Raw genomic sequence first — 25,677 nt, forward strand, 5'->3', positions numbered from 1 at the left:
AGATAACCCCTTTAAGGTTACTTTCACATTAGCGTTAGCAGGGCCCGACAGGCTGTACCGGCAGGGGAACAGCCTGCCAGATCCGTACTAACGCTAGCCCATGTGTGCCGCCGGAAACTGCAGCATGCATCAAGTTTTTGTCTGGCCACCTCTCTGCATATTTGCCGTGGTGCGGCCGGACCCCTGGTTCATCCCCATTATAGTGAATAGGGCCGGAACAGACTTCAGGCCAAACACGTGGGCTAATATTAATACGGATCGGGCAGGCTGTTTCCCTGCCGGAACAGACTGCCGGACCCTGCTAACTCTAATGTGAAAGTAGCCTTAGTCAGAACTAACTATATATATATACACATTTTAAATATCACTCTTCGTAGAATCAGTATTGCAGGACATATTTGTTTCTTGCCTTTGTGACACAGTGAGAGGTTTGGTCTAGGAAAACAGGTATTTTTCTTCCAGCATGTGCTGCTGGCTGTCCTTAAATAGGCAGCTGGGCTCAGAAGCCATGTCTCTCTGTGTTGGGATCTGGGAGCCTTGTGTCTGGATGAAGGCTTGCTACCTGTTTGGCATGAAAACAGGTTGGTGCTGCTATCAGCAAGGACTCTTTGAGGCAGAATTGCCGCATGGTGTGAATTACCACCAACACCACAAGGTAACTTTTTGTTTGAATATGACAGCTTTTTTGTCACTTACCTAAAGTGTGAATAAAACACTGAACTGTTTGATCCAAAGAACTTGTTGTTGCCTCTATACTGCGTCCGCTAATCCTGTCTACCAGAGTGAGTCCCCACACCTTCTACTAAGAGAGTGAGCCTGGTCATACATATCATATCATCACATTGTTGGTGCGAAAAATGAAAAGAGTTGTTAAAAATACTTAAAACCCAATGAAAAGATGACTAGAATGTAGATTGATACATTCTATCAAAAGTTTATAAAACAATTCTGCAGGGATAAAGTGCACTAGTAAACTCTGCAACAGAAAGACCAATGAAGTTTTCTTTCATACAGGAAATCGAAGGCTGGAGTTACAATATGCATAACAGGATATAACCTGCAGGTGGCGCTATTTGCTCACATTCACATATTCAAATTGACGGTCAAATACAGAACTAATAGCAAGCGCTTCTGTAGTGGTGGAGAGAAAAAAAATAATTTATCACCACTGCAGTTAATGCAATTTTTGGCAACATTTTAGAAACTTTAGGCACCCAAGCTGCTTACATGTGACATTGTCTCAACAGATCCTACCAGAAATCAATGATTTATTATAGGAATAAATAGAGGTTAAAACCGATGAATGTGCAGGAGCACAGAAAAAGGGGTTTGTACTGTAGTAGTAATTGAAGGAAAAATCATGAAACAGATCCACTGATGACAAATGTATGGCTACAACACACTAAAAAGGAGAGAGAGAGCAATGCGTCCAGTTTAGAAAAATTACAGACAAATAAAAATCTGAAGTTAAAAACAGTTTACGTCTCATCTGAACATTGTACATGCTCTGTGCTCCCTTATTCACGGTGACAGTAAGGTTTCTACATAGTCGGCGTCTGTGTCAGATTAACGGTCTGACTGACCCTCCTGAGTACCAGAGAAGCCTCTGATGGGCCCAGGTTCTGACAAAATAATGGCCTCCAAAGGTCCAGCACAAGACAACCCCATTTGACACCACTTTCCATCGGCTCATGTAAGGGGCAACTGTTATTATTTTTTCAAGTAGCAACACAATTTATGACGTCATTAATATTTAAAGGGTTGTCCGCTCAGAACAACTCCTGTCCGTATGTCCTATGACAGCATATAGATGTGATACAATTTCAGTTACCCCCAAAAAATCAAATAAATAATGTTGAGATCCCTACCAGGAGCCCCAAACATAAAATCCCCTTTGTAACACCTATGCTTAAAAAACAGAATCAGTGAAAGTCCCAGAATCCTCATTAATCTCTTGTTCTGCAGCACCATTTCCAATTTTTAGGGAACCTTTTAGTCTTTCCATATTCCTGTTTATGGTCACATCCTAGTTCCACCTGTTTGAAACAGAAATTCAAAAAACTGAGTTCGATGTAACAGTATTGTCCATCTGCTCCAATCTGTAACATCTGCAACAATATATTAAATTCTTTAGAAAAAAGTTCGCCCTCACGAGGCAAAGTACGTCTCAAAACTCCACTTCTGAAGAGGACTTGTGGGGCTGCAGACATTGATTTGCACTCTTCCATGAGAAGGTTCCATCTCCAGACACATTGGATGCTTTGTGTTTTCTAAAACTAAATGGTCCGCCTATAACAAATAAAAAAAATAAAAAATCATCAAATACCAAAAAGTCAAGGACTGGCAAGTAGAAGAACAACAGACATGGAGCAATTATGCCCTGGCATAGACAATGGAGGAACATGTAGCATCTCTTATAGGGCTTGTATTTCAGCAGACACCAATGAAGAAAATATAAGACTGCATTGTGTCAGAATTCTACAACCAGAAGTTCAGGAGCTACATCTGCTAAGGGAGGTCCCCGTACGGAAAACAAGCAAAGGAACCCTGTGTCTCCAACATTTATTTTTACACAATTTATCTCATAATTTAAGCTAACGTAATACTGCTATATACATCCCATATAATAGCACCATATAGTACCCACATAATTCTAATACTTTCTAAATAGCCCATATAATATTGCCACTATACTCCTAAATAATACTGCTGTACCCTGCTAAATAATACTGACTGGATTTAGTTTGCTCTTGGCAGGTTCTGTTCCTGGGAGCCTCCTCCTTAAAGGGTTTCCTGGAAGAATCGGAATGGCTTGGAGTATTTACTCACCCAATTACTGGCCGAGGTGGGTCACCACCGCGGTCAGCTGCAGTGGGGGAATCAATGAGGTCGTTTGGATTAAAGGGGGTTGGTCACTTTGCTGCTAAATTAAAGCAATGCCATACACTAGATTGTGAAGGCATGAGGAGCTGCCAATTGGCCTGTGGGCTTACTGTTGACCCTCCTCGGTGTCCAGGGTAGCGGTGTAAAGAGTCGCCACCATCTATATCCTTTTCCAATACGGAACATTTTCCTTTACTGCACCTGTGTTGAGAGCAGTCAGCGCAGGAGCCGGTAGAAAACATCAAGGAAGCACTGGCTATACTGTATCTGCGCCTGTGCTTATCGCTTTCAGCGCAGGCACAGTACAGGAAAACATCGCCATCTTGGAAAAGGATATGGATGGTGGTGAAAACCTCCATACGGACTAAGGTAAGCTCAGAGGCCAATCAGCAGCTTCTTATGCCATCATATTCCGCTGTGTGGGTGCCATTCTCCTTTAAGTAGCCGCACACAGAATTCCCAATGTGTTGGAAAATCCACATGTGCCATACTGGGCGCTAGCAATCTCCAGAAGGGGTCTATATCCTGCCCAGTCAGCCTCCTTTGGAAAATGGACTAGCGAGCCATATATGTCCACTTTGCACAGCGGTGCTCGCATGCTCCTTACAAGTTTATACAGTATATTCGGAAAATAAGGGCAATCACAAGTATCCGAGAAGATTAGCTGATGCAGATAGCTCAAAAAGAGAAGGACTGGTGATTGTGCTGCTGCCAACCGCAAGTATAAACTTTGAGATACCAGCTGAAGAACTGGCAGAGAGCGGTGACTGGAGATGGCATGTCAGGTGCGCAGGACTATCAGGACTCCCAGCAGCAGATCTGTTTGCTTTCTTTATCTTAATGACGCTTTTTTTCAGGCTGATTAGGGCCCAGGGAGAAGCAGGGAGGGTTACCTGGCTCAGGATCTGACCCACAGCTGCTCACACATCGAGTAAATATGCCTCACGCCTGGGCGGACATGTTACATGTGAACTGCTTCCTTCTGCCGTGTGGGGAAACGCTGTTTACTTACTAGTACGGGCTGAAATGCGGTCAGGGACTTGTGTAACCAGCGCAGGTTGCCGTTCAGGTTGTCACATGGTAATACGACCACTTTGTTCTTATTGGGGCCGGGTGAGATGCAGAGATCCTTCTGCTTAATTAATCTTAACCAGGTGAAGTTAAACTGCTGGTTCTGTGGGGAGAATAACAGGACATAACCATTAGCTTCCAAAATTATAAGAGAAGACACCAAATGGTCCCATTGTATAAGATAGGACAAAATAAAATTGCTCCGTAAAGAGGATGTCCATCTCTGTGAGGCCTGGCCTCTCTTCACTGGACTTCTGGTCCATCTCTGTCCACTTCTGCATGGATGGGGTCACATGAGGCACTGCGGCCAATGACTGGCCTCAGCGGTGACGTGTGGCACATCATTGCTAGGTCAGCTGTGGACACAGCTGTGGACACAACACCACTGAGGTCAGTCATTGGCTAGATCAGCACATGTGGAAATTGACAAGTGGGGAGCGGGAGTCCAGTGAGGAGAGCTCCGGAACGGTGCAGCAGATATGGACTTTATGACCTAAATTAAAGTAGAAGCCAATGTGACATCATAGGTTAATCCCTTAAAGGGGCTGTACCAAGTTTCAAAGTTATCCCCTCTCCTGTGGATAATAAGGGATAACTATTTGATCCGTGGTGGTCAACATGAATCTGGAGAATGGGGCTCCCGGTCCCGTCATCTGAATGGAGCATGACCAATGAAATCTCTGGCTGTCCTATGGAGAATGAAAAGAGCATATGCGCACGTGCTCGACTTGCTGCTCCGTTCAGACGGGCAAAGGGACGCCATTCTCAGGAACGGTGGGCGTCCCAGCAGTTAGATCCTCATAGCCCCCACCATTAAACGTGATAAGGCAATCCTCCAACTGAAAATGCACTTTTCCTGAAATGTCTGGCTCTACAGTAGAGTAGATGTATTCAGTCCCGCAAGCCACACAGCAGTAGCCATGCTATCGAACGTCTCCATGATGGAGGTCCCCATAACTTCAGACTGGATACTACTGGGAAGAAGGGGTCTGAAACCAACTGCAAAGACTATTATTGATTTCAGATATCAATGGATCAAAGGATATAGGACGTGCCCCTACACCAGGGGTCAGCAACCTCCGACACTCCAGCTGTTCGGAAACTACAAATCCCATAATGCTTTATTCACTTCTAAGAGAATGAGAAGAGCAGACAAGCATGTTACATGCTGGAAGTTGTAGTTTCACAGCAGCAGGAGTGCTGATTCCTGCTCTACACAGTCTGATACTGGCCACACAGAATGGATACACCCCATGGACAAGGGGAACGTAACGTCCTGTAATCCATTTACTCAAACATTTCAATAACGGATAATTGATTAACAGCACAGTATCGAGGTGTAAGGATATATGGTCCAGAGTTGTTTTTTTTTGGGGGGGGGAACCTGTATTTTCCAAAACAGAAATGCCAGGAGAGCCGACTGGACCCATTTAAAAAATGTATAATAATGTATTTTTTCCCAATGTAGAGCAATACAGCCATGTAAAGCACTTACCTCCTTACTGGCATCACAAGACTCAGCAACGACAGTAGAATTTAGTAAAGACAGGCATTTTCCCAATGCAGGGTTTTTTATCTAAAAGAAAACATTGAAAACTTAGTTATATTAGTTATATTAAAATTAAAGTGTAAATATCACATATTACAGTTGCATACTTCCCCTATTGACTTGTTTTTGGTTTACCAGTTAAGACAGTAAAATTTTTGGTCTTATCTCCTTAAAGGGGTTTTAGGGACATCAGTATTAGATCGGTGGGGGGTTCAACACCAATCAGTTGTATTCGGCAGTCTCTGGTACTAGAAGCCATAGAGTGGACGGAGCCAGAAGCAGATGGCTCCAATCATTGTGTAGTGGCCGGGCTGGGGTACTGCAGCTCCGCTCCCATTCTAGTGTCCGCTAGTGGTAGGAGTGTAATGGTAACGCCCCCGTTGCTCCTAGAGGCTCATTTACATACATTAAAACATCATTTTTCTCAGCAATGCGGACACATATGAACATGGGACCAACACAGATGCCTTCAGCTGCCAAGCGCACATGTAACAGGTCAGCCGGTGTCATAGGTGCAAATACCACAGATCAGATCCCCTTTAATTACTTATTTTTATTATACTCACTTATATAGCGCTGACATATTCCGCAGCGCTTTACAGACATTAGCATCAAGCTGTCCTCAATGGGTCTCACAATCTGAGGTCCCTATCAGTATGTCTTTGGAGTGTGGGAGGAACCCGGAGTAACACACGGGGAGAACATACAAACTCCATGCAGATGTTGTCCTTGGTCGGATTCAAACCTAGGACCCCAGCGCTGCAAGGCACCAGTGCTAACCACTTTATATCGGCAAGTAACTATTGGATTTATCCAATAGGAGACAGATGATTAAAACAAAAACTAATCCCTGCATTTGTGGAGCAATGACCGGGACAAATACAGTATTTGCTAGGACTACGCTTCAAAATTAGGGATAGCCAGATACTGCTGGCAACTATGACATGTCAGCTTAAACAGTGGTGAAGTGGTTAAAAGAGAAAAATACTGCAAATATTTAGTCTGTTTATCTCCTGAACTGTACTCTAGTGCCCCCTAGTGATACTTGCTTACATTACAACAAGGCACACTATAATATCAGCATGCTTTTTTCATATAATTAAAGCAGAATCTCAATAAACGGACCATGTAAATGCTGGACTATTAACATGTTCAGAATATTAAACTAAAACCTAATATATTTAGTATAAATAGTATGATAATATAAAAGATGCACCTGAAGTTACTCTATTAAAACATGTTGAGCTGTATCTCCCAAAGAAATATGCAGCATCAGATAGAGGGGTCCAGTTGGCATCTACCAGTTTTACTATTGTTCTTCACTCGGACCCCTCTTCTACTGATCATTGGGGGTCTCAGTATTGACGTACTCAGTGTTGGGGGAGCCCTCAAAGATTAAACATTAACACCTAACTTGGATAAATGGGTTTGGTTATACCAGGGATCAGCAACCAGGTGCTGTGAAACTACAACTCCCAGCATGCAACATGTTCAGCTGTTCTTCTAACTTCCATAGAAGTGAGTGGAGCATTCTGGGAGTTGTAGTTTAAGGACAGCTGGAGTGCCGGAGGTTGCTGTTCCCTGGATTATACCATACGGTTTATGGGACCATAGATAGCTGCCATAAATCCTTATTCATATAGCAACATTGTTTATGGTGGGTACTTACCACTCCTTTAGCTCTGACCAGAGGGGCATCCAGATCTGGATAGACATTGTCTATGTACCATTTAAAGCTCTTGCACTGTAATCTCTTCCTCAGTTCCTTTTGCTCGGTCAGGTCACCAATGTTTGGAAGCTCTTGTAGAAGGTGGTAACCATGACCATAGAAAAGCTCCTTGTACTCATCCAGCCAGACTTCAGCAACACGAGCCAGATTCCTCTCTACAGTTTTCACCCGATCCTTAGGGAACGAGTAGGGGTTATCATTCCTAAAGATGTGGCCAACTCTGGAGCAAGGGATGATCTCAATTTCTCCACCACACATCCAAACCTAAAGTACAGGAGAAGCCAAATATACAATTAAAGGGGTTGTCCCATCTGGAGTCTGGACAATCCTTTTCCATACATCTTCAATAAGCCATTTGAATAGACACTGAGTAAAATCATGGGGTGATTTATTTGAAGGGCATCTGTCAGCAGGTTTGTCCCTATGACACCGGCTGACCTGTTACATGTGCACTTGGCAGCTGAAGACATCTGTGTTGGTCCCATGTTCATATGTGTCCGCATCGCTGAGAAAAATGATGTTTTAATATATGCAAAAGAGCCTCTGGGAGCAACAGGGTGTTACCATTACTTCTAGAGGTTCTACTGTCTATGCAACTGCCGCGTCCTATCCACTTTGATTGACACGGCCAGGTGTGATGATGTTTTCATTGCTTGGCCCTTTCAATCAAAGTGCAGAGGGTGCAGCAGTTGCAGAGCGAGCAGAGCCTCTAGGTGTAAAGGCAACGCCCCCGTTGCTCCTAGATGCTTATTTGCATATACTAAAACATCATTTTTCTCAGCAATGAGGACACATGTGAACAAGGGACCAACACAGATGCCTTCAGCTGCCAAGTGCACATGTAACAGGTCAGCCAGTGTCATAGGTACAAAACTGCTGACAGATGCCCATTAAGGGTTTTACATAACATAAAGGTGTTGTTAATAGTTGCAAATTATGGAGCATGCCATAGTTGCACCATAATTTGCATCTCTTTGTGCTTTGCACAACTTTGCTAAGAGAGAAAGCAAGAAAAAGAGTGAGGCTTAGTGTGAGGGACAGAGCCTCCTCTGCCCGATGGATTTACTATGATGTATGCCAGAAACTGGTGTCCTACAGAAACAGCGGCAATCCTTGTAACCACTCTCTACTCTGGCTAAGAGATGAGGATCCAGAGCAGAGGACCCCCCTATTAACCCAGAATTATCTAATAGGGTTATAAAAATGGGTTTTCTAACCCAGACAAGCGCTTTATTGTCACGGCAGCCTATATCACAAGCTATAAAATGGTAATACGGGCTAACAAAAGTATTTCTTAATAAAAAATACCTTAAATGATATTTCCATGTTCTCTCCTCCCCAAACATCCAGGCCAGGGTCATATGTACCAAGTTCAAAGAAATATTTCTTGTCAATGGAAAATAGTCCTCCAGCCATAACTGGACATCTGAAACAGTCAAGCAAAATGCAAAGATATTATATTATTAAATATAAATTTAGAAAATTAAGTCTTTATACGTCAGTTCCATAGCTGCGATGCTTTACTATCATATTTTGAGGGCAGATTTGGCTACTTGTTGATGGAGTCCCTTCACTTTAAGTCCCCCTTTATGTTCAGGGTTATATTCTTGGGATATTGTTGCTTAGTGTCAGTATGATAAAAATGCTGAATTTAAAGCAAGCCTCCACTTCACCATAAAAATGTAACATAATATGGGGAATGTCTCATTAAAGGCTATAGGTAGCTTTGGGAGCAATTTTTTTTTATTGCATTCTACTCATTTTGGGCTAAAAATCAGATTTTAAATTGGTCTTTATTAAAACTTTTCAAAAAAAATTTTTCTACAACTTTCAGTTTCAGTGCATTCGCAGACTAGCAGAAAATGTCAGGGAGCTGCTCTGACAGCTGGATCTGCAATTCAGAGATAAGAGCTACAGAATGAGCCATCAGAGCTGCTGGTGACGGATTCAATCTGAGGCAGAAAGCATGCTAGTCTGCAAGTGCACTTAAAGTCAAAGCTGTATAAGTAAACTGTTAAATGTAAAATTATTTTTATCCCAATGTGAATGCAATAATGAAAAATGTACCCAACAGTGTCCATAGCCTTTAAAGGCTATGGCTTCCACCTCTTGGACCGTCTCTATAGCCTCTCCTCAAAAATAGATGAGTGCAGTTTCTCAGCTATTTTTGGGGCTCCCATACCAGTGAATAACAGCAGCCATAAGCAACATTGCAATTTATACAAATCATTTTACACGTTTGTCAAGACATGTCATAAAACGTGATTCCAATCAAATTGTGCAAAAATTACAATATCACTATTTGTGGGTGGAAATGAATAAAACAGATGAGAAGTGTTCACCTTATTGGGTCCATGTCTGTTATCTTATTTTTCTGGAGAACTTCTGTAGGGATGGGTCTCCAGCCAAAATTCATTGGCCATGTGAAAATCCCTCTCTGGAAGTTGTCCACAGTCATATAGCTGGATGGAAGAGATCAGTATTAACAATCAGATAATCATGAATGGGATATATTTATCAAAACGGATGTCAGCTATAAGAGCAGTTGCCCAAAAGGGCCTCTAAAAAACAAAAGCTGCAACCTTATTAGTTGCCATGTCCAAGTATCCTATCTCTGGGACCACCAGAAACCCTACAGCATCCACATGTAGAAGAAGAGGTCATGCACGTACTGTACATGCCCCTCTCCACAGAAGTCTGTGGGAGCTATGAAGACAGCAGAGCGAGGCACTCCCATTATCGTAAAAACAGAACCACAAGCATGAGTGACCACATATACCATCCAGGAAAAGTGAGTCTCCGTGGTATGTATGCCCTTGGACATGGTACAATGTGTTCTATAGAGCAGCAGCTTGTTAAGTAGTCAGATTATTATCATAAAACTATAATGTATACATAATTTTTTTTTCAATGCCTAAAATAACATAACATTATATTTAAAAAAATTACAAATTGATACAATTTCACTTGGGTTTGCTATACCCACGTGCAGCCGAACATTACCTCATGTCCTTATCGTTAATTACTTCAATCACTGGGCAAGCTACTTTCCTTCTGTTTACCCGAACTTGTTCCAGGAGAGGCTCCAGCCATCCAACATTGCACTCAACGTGTGAGTCTAAGAACGTCAATACGTCCCCTAAAAGATAAGGTAGCACTTTACTGCATAGTGAATGACTTACAGGGTAGATTCACATAAGATTGTGCGTCATGTACTCTAGAGCATATGTCCAGCTTTTATGGTTCTAATGTATCTAAAATAAAAAATAATGCAACTTTACGATTGTATTTAAAAATTTGCTACCATATTGTGTTTACAGCACCTAGACTGGCCTATAAGTTTCCATGGTAACAGACTACAAACATACCCTGTGTAGTCTGATCCTGCAGTCACGCTTCCAATTAACAGTTCCTGAACATATAGTACAGTATGAATGGGGCCACAGCGCATGGAGTACGGGCAGGAGCGCACATTGCTGCTCCTGCCTGTGCCCCCCCAAATGTTGGCATAGCATATCAGTACCCTGTAACAATGTACTATACCAGGATTAGCTAAGCGGGCTCCTGCCTGTGCCTGCTTCACTAAACTAAAAGTCCTGCCTGTACTCCATGCGCTGTGGCCCCATTCATAAACTGTAGAGCCCGTACTCCGTACAGTTGGCAGTGTACAGAGAAGTTAATTTTAAGCGCACAGGGAAAGGTGCGCTTTAGGGGGGGGGGGGGGTGTATCTCTATTAAAAATGAAAGATGAATTAATAAAGTGTATTACAAAAAGTATTTTTAGTGCATTAGGGACATTTTACCAAAAATTGTCCCTAATGCATTTGCAAAGTTGCATTATTTTGCATTATTTTGTATTATTTTGTAATTTCAATGCATTAGAGTAGCACAAAATTGGTTATAGCATTTCTAAGAGAGCCACAATGCTGTGTTAACATGGCAATAATACATAAATGCAGCTCTGCTACATATGATTCAGATCTGCTACATACCGTATAATTCATCTCTGCTACACATACATCATATAATATAAAACTGTTAATGATATGAGGTTAATACTATAAAATAGTTTCTCAAAATAGCCTAGAAATTCTTCTACTGTTCATCTACTACAGAAATCCATCACACGACCCTGACAGTCCTTGACATACTGCCCTAGCCTTTTAGTCAAGTGCATTGTACAAGGAGTTTCCAGGCAAGGGAAACCTCTATCAATTATCTAATGTACTGCAAAGCACTGGTAAAGAATGCACTTACACTACTTTCACATCCCCTGCTGACCGCCAGTAGATGCTAGCTGACGCCTGCACTGGGCAAGTCTACCTGAGGCAATGGGGAATTACTAGAGGGAGAAAACTCCATCCAATCCTTTGTTGGTCAGAACAGAGAGGGTCTCTCACTCTAGGAGGACCTGACATGTCCATGCATTACACAGTCCATGGATTTCAATGCAAACCGTGTGAAGCCTCAGTTCTCCTGTGGTGATGCAGATTACCACTGATCACTGGTGGTTACAGCACTGGGTCTGGGAGACTGTTACACTGGACGGTTTTCTACTCCATACATACAGTATAAACCCTACCAAAATAGAAAGGGTTAGTACCTGTTGCAATATTCGCTCCAGCAAGCCTAGCTCGAATTAACCCGTGTCTTTCCTTGAGATGAAGTATCCGAACCTTGGGGTATTTCTTCAAGAAATCATCTAACTTGTCTTTGAGGTAGGCTACAGAGATGAAAAAAGATGAATGATGAGGGTGTAAGTTCTGTATGGTGTCTCCTTGTACTGTACTTTTATAACAGAGGCTTTAGCGCAAAATATGTTCATGAAGAAACTTTTATTAATAATTACATTTTATATAGTGAGTTCCTATATGATGAGCTGATAGTAGGAGCCTCCTTACCATCCATCCATCTAGCTATCTATGGGCCTGGATATATTTCTGGAGTATAATAATATTACAGTTACTAGATTTCTAGAAAAGGGATGTTGATCCAGAGAGTTATTCTGATTGCCTGATTGGAGTTGAGAAGGATTTTTTTCCCCCTAAATTAGGAATATTGACTTCCACCTCATGGGGTTTTTTGCCTTCCTCTGGATCAACCTGCAGGATAACAGTCTGAAGTGAGCTATCTATCTATCTATCTATCTATCTATCTATCTATCTATCTATCTATCTAATATATCTATTAAACCAGGGATTACCAACCTGTGGTCCTCCAGCTGTTGCAAAACTATAACTCCCAACATGCCCTGATAGCTGTAGGCTGTCCAGACATGCTGGGAGTTGTAGTTTTGCAACAGCCTGAGGGCCACAGGTTGGGTATCCCTGTATTAAAGCAACGATGTAGCACTCCCCTGCAATGAGAAAACAAGAGTCTCTTAGACAAGGAATCTCCTCCTCGCTCACAAAGTTACAGTGCCGTAATCTCGCGATGCGCGAGCTAGCGCATGTGCAGTTCATTCACTGAGGCTGATGCCAGCAAAGGGAACGAACACTTTGCCGGCACTGTGCATGCGCTAGCTCGCGCATCGCGAGATTACAGCACTGTAACTTCGTGAGCAAGGAGGAGATTCCTGGATGCAGGCGGTGCTGGGCTCCTTCACAGGGGGCGTGGTGGGCTCCTTAGCTGTAAGTAACCACGCCTTGGGCACCTTACTTGGCTAATTTACATATCTATAAAATATATTTTTTAATTAAACAAAACCACACAGAGCTATGGGACAGGTTCCGTATATTGCGGACATGCTAGCAGAGATCTATCCGTGCATGTCCGCAGCTCTATAGGGTAAAACTAGGTGACAGATTCCCTTTAAAGTGAGAGGGCTTCACGGTATATAAGAGTTGTGGTGTCTGAGACTCTTCAGCAGACCTCACTCCAGGATCTGACATTGTGAAACACTGACCTTTTGTGCTGAAGTCATCTACGAGAATAATCTCTTTGATGAGATGAGCTGGAGATCGGTTGAGGACACTGAAAACAGAGCGGATGAGGGTGGACCACACCTCGTCCACAAAACACATGATGATACTGGTGTTGGGAAGATCATCGTGGACCAGCTGATCTGAGCACCTGGAAGGAAAATGTGGAAACACCATCATTTCTACTTACATTCTTTAATAAATACTTCAGACATATTTATGTATGGATTATTGTATTGGTATATATTAGTGTTGGGCGAGCATGCTCTGTCGAACACTAATTTTACTCAAGCATCGCAATGCTCGGCACATCGCGGTGTACTCCGTATGCATTCCGTTTCCGTATTTTCGTTCAAAGACAGAACATGTCCTATTAGGGTCTATTCACATATCCGTAGTGCATTGCTGATCTGCAAATTGCGAATCCGCAATACACCCGTCCGGCACACCCATAGAAATGCCTATTCTTGTCTGCAATTGTGGACAAGAATAGGACATGTTCTATTTTTTTCCGGAGCCACGGACCAGAAGATCGGTGGCGCGCTCCAGAAATGCGGATGCGGACAGCACACGGACGTGTGAATGGAGCCTTATTATCCGCATAACGGACAAGGATAGTACTGTTCTATTAGGGGCCAGATGTTCCGTAAAAAATGGAATGCACACGGATGTCATCTGTTATTTTTGCGGATCCGTTTTTTGCAGACTGCAAAACACTGAAAAAGCCATACGGTCGTGTGCAATAGGCCTTAGTCAGGAAGAGCTGTGCTGAAGAAGGCACAGAATGTGTAGGGAGTCAAGTAGTAATATTTTAGTGAAAAAACTTGTTAGAGACAAAAGTCCTTTTAAGGACTATTGTTGTATCTGGCAGCAATATAATTATTAGCGCAACCTGCGCTAAATTGCGTGGAATTGTTAGAGAGACCCAAAAGTACTTTTAAGGACTATTGTTTTATCTGGCAGCAATATATATTTTTAGCGCAACCTGCGCTAAATAGCTTGCAATCGTTTGGCTGCTGCAGACAGCGACATTATCTGCGCTACATCTCCTGTGTAACGTGTGCGCAGCCTAAAAAAAGTGACATCCAGTGTACTTTTTCCATAGACGGTGTCCGCTGCGGAGAGTTACATTACCTGCACTACATCTCCTGTATAACGTTTGCGTATCCGAAATATCAGTGACATTAATTCAGTGTCATTCAAGCCGAGCGAGGACAGTAGTGCAGAGGGGGAGGGATCCGCAGCACCGCAACAGGCTGGAAGAGGCAGTGGGGTGGCAAAAGGGAGAAGGCGGGCCACACCAAACAGGCCCACAACTGTTCCCCGGAGCACCCCCTTGTGACATTCTCCCTTGCCAAGGGGTAGGTGTTCCACAGCCTGGCGCTTTTTTGAGGAAAGTGCAGACGATGAAAGAAGTGTCATTTGCAACCTGTTCCGTACCAAAATAAGCAGGGGCGTGCAGATTAGCAACCTAACCACCACCAGCATGATCCGACACATGGCATCAAAGCACCATAATAGGTGGGCTGAACGCCTGGGTCCACAATCAGTGTCTGCGGGTTACAGCACTGCCTCCTCTTCCCCTGTGTTACGTGCTGGCCTATACCCTGTTCAAGACACAGGCCCGGATGCCCCCTGCCATGCACCTGGAACTTCGCAAGCACCATCAGCTAGCACATCCCCTTCTGTGTCCCAGTGCAGCGCACAGATGTCTATATCCCAGGCCTTTGAACGATAGCGCAAATACCCAAACACCCACCCATAGACCATAGCACTAGATGCGCACCTTTCCAAATTGCTGGCCCTGGAAATGTTGCCATTTAGGCTTGTGGACACTGAGGCTTTCCGCAGCCTGATGCCAGTGGCCGTTCCGTGTTACTCTGTCCCCAGTCGCCAATATTTTTCACGGTGTGCAGTCCCAGCATTTGTCCCGTAACATCACTCCTGCTCTGACCAACGCAGTTATTGGGAAGGTCCACTTAACGACTGACACATGGACAAGTGCTTTTGGTCAGGGACGCTACATTTCCGTGACGGCACACTGGGTGAACGTTGTGGAGGCCGAGAGCGAGTCGTACCCTGGGATTGCACAGGTGCTACCGACACCAAGGATTGTGGGCCCTACTTCCATCAGGGTTTCCGCCACCACATACGTTGGTGGCTGCAACCCACCCATCTCCTCCTCAGCCTCCTCCTCCACTTCCACCATTGAATTATCATCTTGCAGCACCAGTCAGCCATCAGTCAGTAGCTGTAAGCAGTGTAGCGCTGCCTAGGTGACAAACAGCACACCGCCGCAGAGCTGTAGAAGGGAATAAGGGACCAGACTGAGCTGTGGCTCTCGCCACTCAACCTACAACCAGGTCTGATAATGACCGTAACTTGGTGGCAGCTTTGGAGCTCGGCAAGCTCACACACATCCCATGCCTAGCTCACGTGTTCAACCTAGTGGTTTAGCGGTTTCTCAAAACCTACCCCTACGGTACTAGTGAAGGTGCTCCGCGTGTGTGCCCATTTCCGCAAGTCATCGACAGCTTCCACCGGTCTGGCAACGCTTCAGCAGCGCTTTTAATTGCCAGCTCACCGACTGTTGTGCGACGTGAGCAAGCGCTGGAACTCCACGTTCCACATGTTGGCAAGGCTTTGTGAGCAGCAGAGAGCAGTAGTGGAATACCAGCTGCAACATGGTCGTCGCCTTTCCAGTCAGCTTCCACTCTTCACAAGCGACGAGTGGGCATTGATATCTGACCTCTGTGGCAGCTTTGAGAAATTAACACAGATGGTGAGCGGCGATAACGCTATTATCAGCGTAACATCCCACTACTGTGTCTACTGAAACGCTCGCTGCTCACAATGAAGGCGGACGCTTTGCATGTTGAAGAGGTGGAAATGGGGGAAGACATTACACTGGGTGATAGCCAGACCACCCTCAGTTCGTCTTCTCAGCGCAAATTGGATGAGGAGGAGGAGGAGCAGGAGATGGTTGCCTCTGCTACAGAAGGTATTACCCATGGAAGTTTTATTCCATCTGTTCAGCGTGGATGGGTAGAAGAGGGGGAAGAGGATGAGGAGATTGAGAGTCATCCTCCTGATGAGGACAGCGAAGTCTTGTCTGTTAGGACTCTGGCACACATGGCTGACTTTATGTTAGGCTGCCTTTCCTGTGACCCTCGCGTTGTACGCATTTTGGCCAACAACGATTACTGGTTGATCACCCTTCTCGACCCCCGGTACAAAGAGATCTTCTCATCTCTCATTCCTGTGGTGGAGAGGACGAGCAAAATGGTGCAATACCAGAAGGTCCTTGTGGAAAAATTGCTCCAAACATTTCCAGCTGACAACGCTGGCTGCAGAGTACATAGTTCATTGGCCAACCGAGATGGGGAGATGAGCAGTTCCAACAGAGGCAGGGCAACACTCTCAACCTGATGCATGGCCTAGTGTCACAAGGAAAAATTTGGGAAGATGGTAAAAGAGTACGTAGCAGACCATGTCAGCGTCCTCAGTGATCCCTCTGTGCCTTACAACTATTGGGCGTCCAAGCTGGACACATGGCACGAACTGGCACTCTACGCCTTGGAGGTGCTGGCCTGCCCCGCTGCCAGTGTTTTTTCAGAGCGTGTATTTAGTGCTTCTGGGGGCATAATATCTGATAAGCGCATCCGCCTGTCAACTGAAAATGCTGACCGTTTAAAAATGAACAAGACCTGGATTGCCCCTGACTTTTCTACTCCACCAGAGGAAAGCGGCTGAACATAAAGGCACTCTAAATGTGGGTCACTAGCAGGCCCTTTTTCCTAATGTTTTAGAGGGTCACCAGCAGGCCATCAATCATACATTTTCAAGGGTGTGTATGATGCCCTCCTTTATGTGTAATAAAGAGTGTATTGGAGTGTCGGTTCCTTGTAATTTTTGGCAGCCCTTTCACTTAGTGCATAGACTTTATGATTGTAGGAGTCCCACTACCTGAACAATTGTACCACAATGTTAATGAGCCCCGCCTTTATATGATATACAGGTTGTATCGGAGTGCCTCTTCCTTGTAATTTTTGGCAGCACTTGCGCTATATATACATATATCCTAACAATTTTCCTCTAAAATTGATTATATCTTCGGTTTTGTGCCTATTATTGTCAGTCAGTCAAAGTGTTGTTCTACTCAGACAACATCGTTCCCAGCAGCGACCTGGGAGTCCAAGATGCATCCAGACATCCTCCCCATGCTGTTCCCGAACCATTTCAGTGGTGTTTCCATCAATTTCTGACCTTTTCCTGTGAACCAGACACCCTCCCCTCTTCAGAGGAGGGGGTGACTGGTTTAATGCTTGGGTTCTTCCATTGTGCTAGGGTGATCGGTAGAGCACCCGAACATCCTGAGGTGTTCTACTTGAGCACCCGAGCACTTTGGTGCTCGACCAACACTAGTATATATGACATAGGGGTATCCAAAAGGTGGGCAGCACTGTCCTCTCTAATGTATCTATCTACTGTACTATCATTCTACGCACAATGGGATTCAAAGTTCAGGAACTGTCCAAGACTTTAAATGTTACATTGATTTAAGAATTTCCAGAGTGAACCAATACGTGTTTCTATGACCTATATTACCCTACCATCTATGACATATTAACACACCTTGCGATTCTCTGTTTTGCAAGTAGGCCAGCAGCCATAACAAATAGGAGAGGCCAGGGACAGTGTACTTACTGGACTGTTCCCACACCTCACATAGACTTTCGTGTGCAGCCAGCACTCTCCTATTTATCAAAGATGTCTTGTATGGCAGAATGGGACAAAGGACCACATTTCGTAAAAGACTGAGTTCCAGGGGTGACATACAGACGTGGACAAAATTGTTGGTACCCTTTGGTCAATGAAAGAAAAAGTCACAATGGTCACAGAAATAACTTTAATCTGACAAAAGTAATAATAAATTAAAATTCTATAAATGTTAACCAATGAAAGTCAGACATTGTTTTTCAACCATGCTTCAACAGAATTATGTAAAAAAATAAACTCATGAAACAGGCATGGACAAAAATGATGGTACCCCTAACTTAATATTTTGTTGCGCAACCTTTTGAGGCAATCACTGCAATCAAACGCTTCCTGTAACTGTCAATGAGACATCTGCACCTCTCAGCAGGTATTTTGGCCCACTCCTCATGAGCAAACTGCTCCAGTTGTGTCCGGTTTGAAGGGTGCCTTTTCCAGACTGCATGTTTCAGCTCCTTCCAAAGATGCTCAATAGGATTGAGGTCAGGGCTCATAGAAGGCCACTTTAGAATAGTCCAATTTTTTCCTCTTAGCCATTCTTGGGTGTTTTTAGCGGTGTGTTTTGGGTCATTGTCCTGTTGCAAGACCCATGACCTGCGACTGAGACCAAGCTTTCTGACACTGGCTAGTACATTTCTCTCTAGAATTCCTTGATAGTCTTGAGATTTCATTGTACCCTGCACAGATTCAAGACACCCTGTGCCAGACGCAGCAAAGCAGCCCCAGAACATAACAGAGCCTCCTCCATGTTTCACAGTAGGGACAGTGTTCTTTTCTTGATATGCTTCATTTTTTCGTCTGTGAACATACAGCTGATGTGCCTTGGCAAAAACTTCGATTTTTGTCTCATCTGTCCACAGGACATTCTCCCAGAAGCTTTGTGGCTTGTCAACATGTAGTTTGGCATATTCCAGTCTTGCTTTTTTATGATTCGTTTTCAACAATGGTGTCCTCCTTGGTCGTCTCCCATGTAGTCCACTTTGGCTCAAACAACGACGGATGGTGCGATCTGACACTGATGTTCCTTGAGCATGAAGTTCACCTTGAATCTCTTTAGAAGTCTTTCTAGGCTCTTTTGTTACCATTCGGATTATCCGTCTCTTAGATTTGTCATCAATTTTCCTCCTGCGGCCACGTCCAGGGAGGTTGGCTACAGTCCCATGGATCTTAAACTTATGAATAATATGTGCAACTGTACTCACAGGAACATCTAGTTGCTTGGAGATGGTCTTATAGCCTTTACCTTTAACATGCTTGTCTATAATTTTCTTTCTGATCTCTTGAGACAGCTCTTTCCTTTGCTTCCTCTGGTCCATGTCGAGTGTGGTACACACCATATCACCAAACAACACAGTGATTACCTGGAGCCATATATATAGGCCCAATGGCTGATTACAAGGTTGTAGACACCTGTGATGCTAATTAGTGGACACACCTTGAATTAACATGTCCCTTTGGTCACATTATGTTCTGTGTTTTCTAGGGGTACCATCATTTTTGTCCATGCCTGTTTCATGAGTTTATTTTTTTACATAATTCTGTTGAAGCATGGTTGAAAAACAATGTCTGACTTTCATTGGTTAACATTTATAGAATTTTAATTTATTATTACTTTTGTCAGATTAAAGTTATTTCTGTGACCATTGTGACTTTTTCTTTCATTGACCAAAGGGTACCAACAATTTTGTCCACGTCTGTATATAGCATATGGTAAAATTATACCTAGTGGCATAACTAGAAATGACTGGGACCCAAAGCAAATTTTTGAATGCCCCCTGAAACTTCTTTGGAACCCAAGTTGGCTCTCACAGCCGTCCGGTCCGTTTCCTACAGTGTCAATGTATATAATGTCATTGTATAATACTGTAGAGGGGCCCCTGACAATAAAAGTTTTTAGTTCTTATCCTGGGTGGGCCCCTTTTGAGTTCGGGCCCCTAAAGCAACCACTTTCCCTGCTTCCCTTATTGCTACGACCCAGGTTATACCATAAATGTCTATGGTCAAAATACCCACTAACGACCGAGGGAACTAGACCCCTTTTGGGCCTGACATGATTTACCAATACTTGACTACAACATTTTTCATTTGATAGGGGATCCGAATGATTTTTTCACCAACTTTCACAATTTCTACATGTATTTTAAATAAAACTACTGTTTCCCCCCACACTTCAAAAATATACAAATAGGGAAAAACTGTCTCGCTACAAAATTAATCCTAGAGTTTGTTGGGGTCGAGTGCCTACAGTATATGACAGCCACTGACTCCCCAGGGAGTCGCTCCAGCCCTGCGCTTTAACCACCTGCCGCCACGCTAACGCCGAAAGGAGTCATTGCTGCGGCGCTCCCAGGTCACACTAACACCGATTGGCGTTATCTCGTGTGAGCCGAGATTTCCTGTGAACGCGCGCACGCAGGCACGTGCGTTCACAGGATCAGAAGGTAAGCGAGTGGATCTTCAACCTGCCAGCAGTGATCGTTCGCTGGCAGGCTGGAGATGCGATTTTTTTAACACCTAACAGGTATATTAGACGCTGTTTTGATAACAGCATCTAATATACCTGCTACCTGGTCCTCTGGTGGTCCCTTTTGTTTGGATCGACCACCAGAGGACACAGGTAGCTCAGTAAAGTAGCACCAAACATCACTACACTACACTACCCCCTGTGACTTATTAACCCCTTATGAACCCCTGATCACCCCATATAGACTCCCTGATCACCCCCCTGTCATTGATCACCCCCCTGTAAGGCTCCATTCAGATGTCCGTATGTGTTTTACGGATCCACGCATCCATTGATCGGATCCGCAAAACACATACGGACGTCTGAATGGAGCCTTACAGGGGGGTGATCAATGACAGGGGGGTGATCACCCCATATACACTCCCTGATCACCCCCTGTCATTGATCACCCCCCTGTAAGGCTCCATTCAGACGCCCGTATGTGTTTTACGGATCCACGCATCCATGGATCGGATCCGCAAAACACATAGGGACGTCTGAATGGAGCCTTACAGGGGGGTGATCAGGGAGTCTATATGGGATGATCACCCCCCTGTAAGGCTCCATTCAGACGTCCGTATGTGTTTTGCGGATCCGATCCATGGATGCGTAGATCCGTAAAACACATACGGACGTCTGAATGGAGCCTTACAGGGGGGTGATCAATGACAGGGGGGGTGATCACCCCATATAGACTCCCTGATCACCCCCCTGTCATTGATCACCCCCATGTAAGGCTCCATTCAGACGTCCAAATGTTTTCTACGGTTCCATGGATCGGATCCGTAAAAAACATATGGACGTCTGAATGGAGCCTTTCAGGGGGTGATCAATGACAGGGGGGTGATCAGGAAGTCTATATGGGTGATCAGTGACAGGGGGGGTGATCACCCCATATACACTCCCTGATCACCCCCGTGTCATTGATCACCCCCCTGTAAGGCTCCATTCAGACATTTTTTTGGCCCAAGTTAGCGGAAATTGTTTTTTTTGTTTTTGTTTTTTTCTTACAAAGTCTCATATTCCACTAACTTGTGACAAAAAATAAAAAATTCCATGAACTCACTATGCCCATCACGAAATACCTTAGGGTGTCTTCTTTCTAAAATGGGGTCACTTGTGGGGTAGTTATACTGCCCTGGCATTCTAGGGGCCCAGATGTGTGCGAAGTAGTTTGAAATCAAAATCTGTAAAAAATGGGTGCTCTTTGGAATGTGGGCCCATTTGCCCACCTAGGCTGCAAAAAAGTGTCACACATGTGGTATCGCCGTACTCAGGAGAAGTTGGGCAATGTGTTTTGGGGTGTCATTTTACATATACCCATGCTGGGTGAGATAAATATCTCGTCAAAGGACAACTTTTCCCATTTTTTTATACAAAATTGGCATTTGACCGAGATATTTATCTCACCCAGCATGGGTATATGTAAAATGACACCCCAAAACACATTGCCCAACTTCTCCTGAGTACGGCGATACCACATGTGTGACACTTTTTTGCAGCCTAGGTGGGCAAAGGGGCCCACATTCCAAAGAGCACCTTTAGGATTTCACCGGCCATTTTTTACAGATTTTGATTTCAAACTACTTACCACACATTTGGGCCCCTAGAATGCCAGGGCAGTATAACTACCCCACCAGTGACCCCATTTTGGAAAGAAGACACCCTAAGGTATTTCGTGATGGGCATAGTGAGTTCATGGAATTTTTTATTTTTTGTCACAAGTTAGTGGAATATGAGACTTTGTAAGGAACAAAAAAAAAAATCATCATTTTCCGCTAACTTGTGACAAAAAATAAAAAGTTCTATGAACTCACTATGCCCATCAGCGAATACCTTAGGGTGTCTACTTTCCGAAATGGGGTCATTTGTGGGGGTTTTCTATTGTCTGGGCATTGTAGAACCTCAGGAAACATGACAGGTGCTCAGAAAGTCAGAGCTGTTTCAAAAAGCGGAAATTCACATTTTTGTACCATAGTTGTAAATGCTATAGCTTTTACCCAAACCATTTTTTTTTTTTTACCCAAACATTATTTTTTTTTATCAAAGACATGTAGAACAATAAATTTAGATAAAAATTTATATATGGATGTCGTTTAAAAAAAAAAAATTACAACTGAAAGTGAAAAATGTCATTTTTTTGCAAAAAAAATAAAAATCGGTAAATTTCAATTAATAACAAAAAAGTAAAAATGTCAGTAGCAATGAAATACCACCAAATGAAAGCTCTATTAGTGAGAAGAAAAGGAGGTAAAATTTATTTGGTGGTAAGTTGCATGACCGAGCAATAAACCGCTAAAGTTGTGGAGTGCCGATTTGTAAAAAAGGGCCTGGTCACTAGGGGGGTATAAACCTGTGGTCCTTAAGTGGTTAAGTCCCTGTGAGAAAAACCCAGTTTAAATGTTTTTCATTGTCATTCCCAGGCCGAGGAGTACAGAATTAAGATATGGCTGGCCAAACGGCCTCAAAGTGTGGAAGCGTGCACTGGCAATATTCCCACTAATAGCAGCAATATCATTATAAGCCTCAAACGAGCACCTTGCTGACTGACTACAATGCACGGCCTTGCAAATTTTGGACCTTCTAATATTCTTTGGATAAAGCTGCTTTTTTAGCTGTAACTGTCTCAGTGGGGATGGTTCTCTGGGACTCAGGCCTAGTCCTGAGGAGCAAGCGCATATAGAACCTCTCTCTTCCTCAGTTAGCATTAGACTGTCTGTGACTAGGGGTGGAGCCACGTCCATCTCCTAGCAACCTAAAGCGGCTGAGTCAAGGTTATTAGCCCTGACCCATCCATACAATACTACTGAGTAGTCAAATCCAACAAATCAGAACATTTCAATTAAACAAATAATAGTATAACAATTAAACTTTTGCAGTTACTCTATTCTAGCATACTGCATTATGTTTACAAGGAACAATATGTTATATTCAACTTTGCACCTCTACAAATATAAAACAAGGCCTACTAGGGCAGATTAAGGGTTGGTTCCGGTGCAGGGGGCATCCACCTTCAGGGTGCTTTCCTGTGTTGAGGGGATAGTCAGGGTCCTTGTAGGGAAAGTTCATTTTTACCTGCTTTCCTTACCAGCCCTACCATTGTATTCCTCAAGGAATTATTTATTTATATCTATTTTTGTTGATAGGGTGCTTTGTACTTCCAACATTGCTAGATGTTTTATTGTATATTTATTAAAGGTTACGTTTTAGAGTTTCATGCCTTCTGTGCTCTAGTTTACTCTGTAGCATGACTCTTGTCATCCACTGTAACGTTACGTATGTTTTACAATATATTGTCAACCTTACAACACTCTTCAACTATATCCTTGTCCTGAGGGTGAAAGACACCGCCACCGCCAGCCAGGTACATAATCACCTGATGCTCCTAGTATTAATTAATGCTCGGAGCATCAGACAGTTATGCGCCTGGCCAAAGGGCTAGTAGGACCCCCTGGGCATTGGTTCACAGGGAAATTTCCCTTTACGGTCTATGACCAGTCTGGCTCTGGGGAGAGCTTCTCCATTCCCTCCTGAAGAGGAGCCCCTGTACGACCTTCTTATGCCATACTATAGCATATATGCTGGGGTTGTCTGTATGAAGCAACCCCTTTAAGGTATAAAGAAATACAAAAAATGCGCCAGTCACCCAAAAATTTTCTGTATGGTGTATATGGAATTAAAATTATTGTATATAGTGAGCAAAGCTGCTCTTCGGATACCAGTAACTACAGGGACTCCTATTACTGTACCACCCGATAGCTGCCCTGTATTAGTCTTATATATACAGTGGGTGTTTCCTTGCACAAGGTGGGATTGCATGTGTCACTTCACCACGGTCACTGTGACATCAGGCACACGGGTGATAAGGCTGAAGCGTGGCTCTGGTATCTGCACTGACACATCTGCGTCGGTACATGACGCAGTCACAGGGCTGCAATGAGTCACACTGGGAAATACTGCTATAATTAGCTGGATGAGAGTAATGAGAGGAATCTGTGTGCAACAATAGATTAGACCAAGCAACAACATCAGATATACTGTATGCCAGAGCAGATATTATAATAAGCTGGTATAACCTGCGATATCTCTATAGTTTTACATAGGACTGCATGTAAATCTGAAGGATTATCCTTATTTACTGGGCTATTATGGTGCTTAGTAGAAGAAAATACACCTCATTATCTCTAATGCCTTTCGAATATGTTGTAGATTGTAAACTCCTGCAAGCAGAACTCTAACTCCCACCTCTGGGACCCGCACCTACACAAAGGACAGAGCAGGGAAAGTAGTGGAAGGCGCACTGCGCATGCGCAGCCAGCCTCCATTCATTTCTATGGGGCCGCCGAAAATAGCCGAGAGCTGGCTCGGCTAAGCCACGCATGCACGGTGCGCTCCCATTCACCTGTTTGGGAGCAGCGCTTAGTGGTGGCCGGACCCGGGTGAAACTCAGGGTTCTGTAGCCACAACTTTCACCGCTCCGTTATAGGTGCGGGTCCCAGAGGTTGGACCCCCACCTATCAGACAATAGGGGGGGATATCCTAGTGATATGCCCCCATTGTCTGTGAAGGGAATACACCTTTAAAGGGGTATTCTCATGTGTACACTGCAGAGGGTATTTCCCAGTGGACATTTTTGGTATACTGATGGGACCCCCTCCTATCTCAAGAACGGGGCCTGCTGTGAAAGAAGAGCATGCCATGCATGCACGGTATCCTCTCCATTCACTGCTATGGGACTTCCGAAAATATCAGAGCAAGCGCTTGGCTATTTTTGAAAGTCCTCAAACAGTCAACAGAGAAGATGCTGTGCATGGGCGACTTGTTCTCCATTCTCAGTGCGACCCTGTCCTTGAGACAAGAGGAGGTCCCATAGTTGGGACCGACATCTATTGACAATTTATGGGTTTACATCAGCGTTACGAATTCCGTTTTTGTTTTCTGTTATAACATGGTTATAACAGAAAATAACGGAATTTGTACGACGGATTTTACAAACCTTAATTAACCCGTCCTCATCAATATGCAATTGGGCATTCTAAGGAGATGTATTTTTTGTTGCTTTTTTAGAGGGCCATAAAAAATAAAGAAGAAGCCATACTCACCCTCACCAATCTCTCATTACGATGCTGCTCCACTTTCTGCTCCTGGGTTGACAGGACGGAACTGCTGAGCCACTCATTGGCTGTAGTGACCTGCCTTTGGGTTTTTAAATCTGCTGCAGAGGTCTCCGGATCCAGCATTGCTG

At 43.9% G+C, this 25,677-nt stretch overlaps 1 protein-coding gene across 1 annotated transcript in view; it reads right to left on the reverse strand.

Annotated features, from left to right (window-relative positions):
* Positions 1-671: 671 nt before the first annotated feature.
* The window catches only part of GALNT5 (polypeptide N-acetylgalactosaminyltransferase 5), a 37,815-nt gene continuing 12,809 nt past the window's right edge, over positions 672-25,677 (reverse strand). The window contains exons 2-10 of the mRNA XM_044303405.1: positions 13,138-13,304; positions 11,836-11,955; positions 10,236-10,371; positions 9,575-9,694; positions 8,541-8,658; positions 7,173-7,496; positions 5,450-5,530; positions 3,896-4,057; positions 672-2,289 (exon numbers count right to left, since the gene is read on the reverse strand). Coding sequence (XP_044159340.1) covers positions 2,149-2,289; positions 3,896-4,057; positions 5,450-5,530; positions 7,173-7,496; positions 8,541-8,658; positions 9,575-9,694; positions 10,236-10,371; positions 11,836-11,955; positions 13,138-13,304 — 1,369 coding nt within the window. The 3' untranslated portion in view covers positions 672-2,148. The remainder of the gene's footprint in view (positions 2,290-3,895; positions 4,058-5,449; positions 5,531-7,172; positions 7,497-8,540; positions 8,659-9,574; positions 9,695-10,235; positions 10,372-11,835; positions 11,956-13,137; positions 13,305-25,677) is intronic.

Source organism: Bufo gargarizans, chromosome 8 (genome assembly GCF_014858855.1).
Source record: "Bufo gargarizans isolate SCDJY-AF-19 chromosome 8, ASM1485885v1, whole genome shotgun sequence".
NCBI lineage: Eukaryota > Metazoa > Chordata > Amphibia > Anura > Bufonidae > Bufo > Bufo gargarizans.